At 53.4% G+C, this 5,909-nt stretch overlaps 1 protein-coding gene across 1 annotated transcript; it reads left to right on the forward strand.

The window, feature by feature from the left end:
• The first annotated feature begins 1,378 nt into the window (after nt 1-1,378).
• On the forward strand, nt 1,379-5,113 carry LOC124701006 (UDP-glycosyltransferase 91C1-like). Its single transcript, XM_047233069.1, has 3 exons — nt 1,379-1,845; nt 1,935-1,958; nt 3,984-5,113. The coding sequence occupies exons 1-3, from the start codon at nt 1,420-1,422 to the stop codon at nt 5,022-5,024; spliced, it is 1,491 nt and encodes a 496-aa protein (XP_047089025.1). The 5' UTR covers nt 1,379-1,419; the 3' UTR covers nt 5,025-5,113.
• The last annotated feature ends 796 nt before the right edge of the window (nt 5,114-5,909 follow it).

Here is a 5,909-nt window from a genome sequence, read left to right on the forward strand (position 1 = left end):
GGAAAGATAAAGATAAAAAAAGACTTTGCTTTTTCTTAGCTAAGAGATCCTCTCTTAGCACAATTTCTCTCACCACAAAGTTAGGATGTCTCGTTACTAAAGACAAGATTAAAAACAACCCATTGTACATCATGTTTTATTGTTATATCTAGATTACGTGGCAGGACTAAGATAAGATAATCTTATCAACCATTGCACATGCCCTTAGGGCTGCCATGTAGGATTTTTTGCTTAGTTGGCAGAGAGAGATTGAAGAAAGAGAAGGTTGCCTTCCCTTAGCTAAGGGATGATCTCTTATGAAATAAGAGAAGACTATTTTGTCCATTGTATCATTTGTCTTCCCTTAGCAATTTAATTTCTTTCTAAAATTTAATTGATTCTCATTATTGCTATGGATAACAATAAAAGATAATGCATTATACCATTTATATGCAGTGTCTTCTCTAGATGACGTGGACTGCTAAGAGAAGGCCCATCTTTCCTACCATTGTACATGCCCTAATAACAGTCATTTTTGGGCCGTCCATATCGGATGCGCCGGTGTGAAACAACCCTCTTAATACGTACGCGCGACAACCCTCGTACCACACTCCCAAAGATTGTTATCAGCTACGATTTAGATGCTAGCGGTGGAATACTTTCCTTCACTACGATTCTACTTCCTCCATTTCATCAAACATGTCTTAACTTTATCAAAATTTAGATGTACCTGAATGCTAAACAATAGGAGTATCTAGCTACAACTAAAATTTAACAAAAAAAATGGCTTCTTTGATTCATAGGATGAAAAAAGTGTAGGAATAGAAATGCATAGGACCGAGATGCCATATCTAATTGAATCCTATGGCAAAATGAAATGTGTTTGATTGTAGCAAAGGAATTCGCTATGATGTATGACCTAATCTTTGTTTTCTATATGATTTACACTACAAGATTTATATAGGACTGGTTCCTATAAAATACTCCTCCGTTGCTAGATATAAGGTGTATAGTTTTTTTTAGAAAAGACTTCAAAATATAAGGTATATTGCATTGGATAACCCGTGTGGATATTTTTTTTAGGGATTTGGTTGTGTTTCCTTATCTTTTGAAAACTTCTCTATTTTATCATGTCAATTGTATAGGATCAATCCCACCAAAATCTTATGTAGTTTTCTCTTCATGTGAGTTTCTTAACTTCCGTACCAAAAATTATACACTTTATATGTAGGAATGGAGGGAGTATGTTCCTATGAATCAAAAAAAAAATCATAGGATTCAAATTCTGCACGATTTCTATGTGAATCTATAAATCGAAGGGGTACTAAGATAAGTTTCATGAGACAGAAGAGTATATAATTTGGCTAATTTCGTGGTGCCTGTGAGCAGAGCCCACTACACGACTAGACGTCACCGGCTACTAGAGCTGCTGAACCCGCCATGGACGCCCGGTCCTCATCCTCGCCGTCGCCGCTGCGCATCGTCATCTCGCCGTGGCTCGCGTTCGGCCACCTACTCCCGTACCTGGAGCTCGCCGAGCGGCTGGCTTCGCGGGGCCACCGCGTCTCTTACGTCTCCACCCCGCGCAACATCGCCCGCCTCCCGCCGCTGCGCCCCGCCACGGCGCCCCGCGTCGACCTCGTTGCTCTCCCGCTCCCGCGCGTCGAAGGTCTCCCTGATGGCGCCGAGTCCAGCCACGACGTCCCCGACGATATGCGGGAGCTCCACCTTAAGGCCTTCGACGGCCTCGCCGCACCCTTCGCGGAATTCCTGGCCGCCGCGTGCGCCGACGAGGCCACGAGGCCTCACTGGATCGTCGCCGACGCCTTCCACCATTGGGCCGCCGCCTCCGCCCTCGACCACAAGGTTCGGTTCAGTCCATGAAAGCCGCCCAGTTTGCGCGCTCCTATTTATATCTTAGATTCTCAAAAGTAATTTGTTTCATGGATCGCCAGGTGCCATTCGCGCTGCTTCTGCCTGTTAGGGAGACATCCTCCCGTGCGGCTAACCAAGATTAGTTAGGGATATATCTTGTGTAACAATACTTGTAATCTTGACTTGTACCTCAAGTCCTTGTGCATATAAATAGAAACAGAGGGAGAGGAGGCGTGCCATCGAGCAGCCCATTGTTTCATGGTATCAGAGCGGGTCATCCTCCCCGCCGCCTAAACCCTCTCCCTCCCTCTCCAAAAACCCTAACCCTAGCCGTCAACCTCCCTCACCTCTCCCACCATGACTCCCGAAGAGATCGCCGCCAAGGAGCGCGAACTCGAGGCTCGTGCCAAAGCCCTAGATGACCGCGAAGCCTCCATCAATCAGCAGATCCTCGCCGCCACCACCGCCGCCGCCGTCTCCCTTCCGGCCGGCCAAACCCCTTCCCCAAACCCTAACCCCACCGAACCCACCACCCCTAGTCCCTCCACCTACGCCACCTCAATCAAACTCCACGTGCCGATCACCCTCAGCCTCACCGACGGCAACTACACAAACTGGAGGGAGCTCTTCCTCGTCGCTCTCGGCCGCTACGGCCTCACCGCCCACGTCACCGGCGAGGCTACTCCCTCCGACACGTCTCCCACCTCCGCTTGGGGCCGTGATGACTACACCGTGCTCTCCTGGATCTACGGCTCCATCGACGCCGACCTCCTCGGCATCGTCATGCGTCCCGGCTCCACCGCGCTCACCATCTGGGACGCCATCGAGAATCTCTTCCGCGACAACAAGAAGCACCGCGCCATCCAGCTCGAGGCCGACTTCCGCAACACGCCACAAGGCGATCTCTCCATCAGCGACTACTCGCGCCAAGCTCAAGAACCTCGCCGACTCCCTCACTGACGTCGGCCAGCCCATCAGCGACGAAACGCTGGTTCTGACGCTCCTCCGAGGCCTTAATGACACTTACGCCCATCTGCGTTCGTTTCTCCCCTTTCAGGTGCCGTTTCCCTCGTTTCTTCAGACGCGCTCCGCTCTCATCCTGGAAGAAACCCAGCGCCGCACTGACGCACGCAACGCCGCCTCTACCGCACTCTGGGCCATGGGCCAGAGCGTGCTGCCCAACAACGGGGGCGCCCGCGCCCCTACTTCTGGCGATCGATCATCGCCTGCTCCCCTCGGGGGCTCATCGCCTGCCCCTTTCGGGGGCGATCGCGCCGGCGGCCGCGGCGCCAACTACTTCACCAACAACTCCCGCGGCGGAGGCCGCGGACGCGGCAGCGGACGAGGACGTGGGCGCGGCCGCGACAACCCCTGGCAGTTCAATCCCTGGACGGGGGCCCCCACTCGCGCCCAGCTACAGCAGGCCCTGTGGCAGCCACCTCCATCAACACCGTGGCAGCCGCGCTCACCGACGGCATGGCAGCCGCCGTCCCCGAGCCTCCTCGGCCCGCGCCCCAGCATGACACCACAGGCGTACACAGCCCAGGGCTCCTACGTCCCCACCGCCCACCAGCAACAGCAGATCGACCCGGCTCTCCTCGCTGCCCTCAACAACCTGCAGCTACCCGGCAGCGATTGGCACATGGACACTGGTGCATCCTCTCACATGGCATCCGATCCCGGTAATCTCCACTCCCTCCTTCCATCCTCCTCACAATTTGTCACCGTCGGGAACGGTGCAACCCTTCCTGTCACCCATGTCGGTTCCCAAACTCTTCATACCCTCACTAAACCCCTTTATCTTCACAACATACTCCTAGTCCCACAAATCATCAAAAATCTCATATCTGTTCGTCAATTCTGCATCGATAATCACTGCACCATTGAATTTGATCGTTTTGGTTTTTCTGTGAAGGCTCTTCCCAGCGGGATCGTGATTCTCCGATGTAACAGTCCAGGCCCTCTCTACACCGTCAACCCACCTGCCTACGCCGCTGCATTCCTCGCCACCATCTCCCACGACATCTGGCATCGCCGCCTTGGACACCCCGGCCACAGCTCCACGCCGTCTCTACCCACCAGCCTGCCGAATAAAACAGGATCCTCCCTGTGTCATGCATGTCAATTAGGAAAACATGTTAGGTTACCATTCTCGCCACGGTGCATTTCTCGCCACGGTGCCGCGCCCGCCGCCGGAGCACGCCGATTCTGCCGTCGCCTCTGTGTTTGAACAGGCTGCCGCGGCCGCGCACGCTGTTCCACGTTACGAGCGGGAGGAGACGGCGACGTTCCTCACCAGCCATGGGGCGGCGTCGTCCGGTATGTCCAATCTCCAGCGCTGCCTCTTGACGCAGGAGAGGTGCACACTCACGGCCATGCGGAGCTGTGTCGAGTGGGAGCCCGAGTCCTTCCCGCTGGTGGCCACGCTCCTCGGCAAGCCGGTGGTGCCCCTCGGCCTTCTGCCGCCGTCGCCCGACGGAGGCCGCCGCACCAACGGATCAAAGCACGCCACCGTGCGGTGGCTGGACGCGCAGCCGCCGGGGTCAGTGGTATACGTGGCCATGGGGAGCGAGGTGCCGCTGCGCGTGGATCAGGTGCACGAGCTGGCCCTCGGGCTGGAGCTCGCCGGGACGCGCTTCCTCTGGGCACTCAGGAAGCCTCGAGGTGCCGGCGTCCTGGACGACACGGACGTGCTTCCTCCCGGTTTCCAAGAGCGAACCCGCGGCCATGGGCTAGTGAGCATGGGGTGGGTGCCCCAGATGAGCATACTGGCGCACGCCGCCGTCGGAGGGTTCCTCACACACTGCGGCCGGAACTCGCTCGTCGAAGGCCTCCTGTTCGGTCACCCTCTCGTCATGCTGCCCATCTATGGGGACCAAGGGCCCAACGCGCGGCAAATGGAGGCGAAGAAGGTCGGGTTGCAAGTGGCCAGGGACGAGAACGATGGCTCGTTCGACCGCCATGGCGTCGCGAGCGCGGTCCAGGCCGTCATGGTTGAGGGAGAGGCCAGGAGGGGCTTCGTAGCTGGCGCAGCCAAGATGCAGCAAGTTGTAGCCAATAAGGAACTCCAAGAAGGGTACGTCGACCAATTTGTACATCAGCTTAGATCTTACTACACCGTTGGTGGCGATTTCACTACTCCCTCCCTGCCCACCTTCACCTCTAGCTGAGATCACTTCATGACTGTCAATAAGAAGGAAATATCCTGTGTATGAACTGAATATTTTCCAAACACATCTTTTTCAAGATTTTAAGATTCCATTGTGGAATATGAACATCGCCGCCCATGTGCCCATCTCAATTCTACCACAACAAGAGACATTTTGATGATAGGACTTTTGTTTCCGAGGTGCTTGACCTGGACTAGGATGCAAAGCTTCACTGGCCCGGGTACATTCAGACAAAAGCGATTGTTTGCCTCGGTAATTCCCATCGGCCTAGGCTTTTATTTATAGTACTCCCTTCGTTCACTTTGTCTCATGGAAGGTTTGTTAAAATTTAGATGTATCTAAGGATTATTTAGTGTTTAACACATTTAAATTTAGATACATCTTAGATAAGTTTTATGGAACGGCGGAGTACAACAACTACAGATAGAGATACAACTTTTTTCGATAAAAGACATTTTATTACTTATAAAAAATTTAAGCATTACACCTGACCTCTGCATAACTGAGATGGACACAGCCGCACAAACATCTGACGTCCAATGATACAAAAGGTAAAATTAAAAAATCAGATCATCAGAACCGGTATGAACGCCTAGGGTGGTGGAGGTCCAATCCGCAGATTACTCTTCCATCCATGTCGGGGGAAAAACACCCTCGACCGCGGACTCCAATCATGTACACATCTCCATAAATAGGTCACGATTCTCCAAGTGTTGAAAAGATGGGTCGTTCGACCGCCATGGCGTCGCAACCGCGGTGCAGGCCGTCATGCTGGAGGGAGAGGCCATGAGGGGCTTCGTAGCTGGCGCAGCCAGAATGGCAGGAGAGGTACATCGATGAATTTGTACACCATCTTAGATCTTATGGCACCGTTGGTGACGATTT

This window comes from Lolium rigidum, chromosome 3, assembly GCF_022539505.1.
Source record: "Lolium rigidum isolate FL_2022 chromosome 3, APGP_CSIRO_Lrig_0.1, whole genome shotgun sequence".
Lineage (NCBI taxonomy): Eukaryota > Viridiplantae > Streptophyta > Magnoliopsida > Poales > Poaceae > Lolium > Lolium rigidum.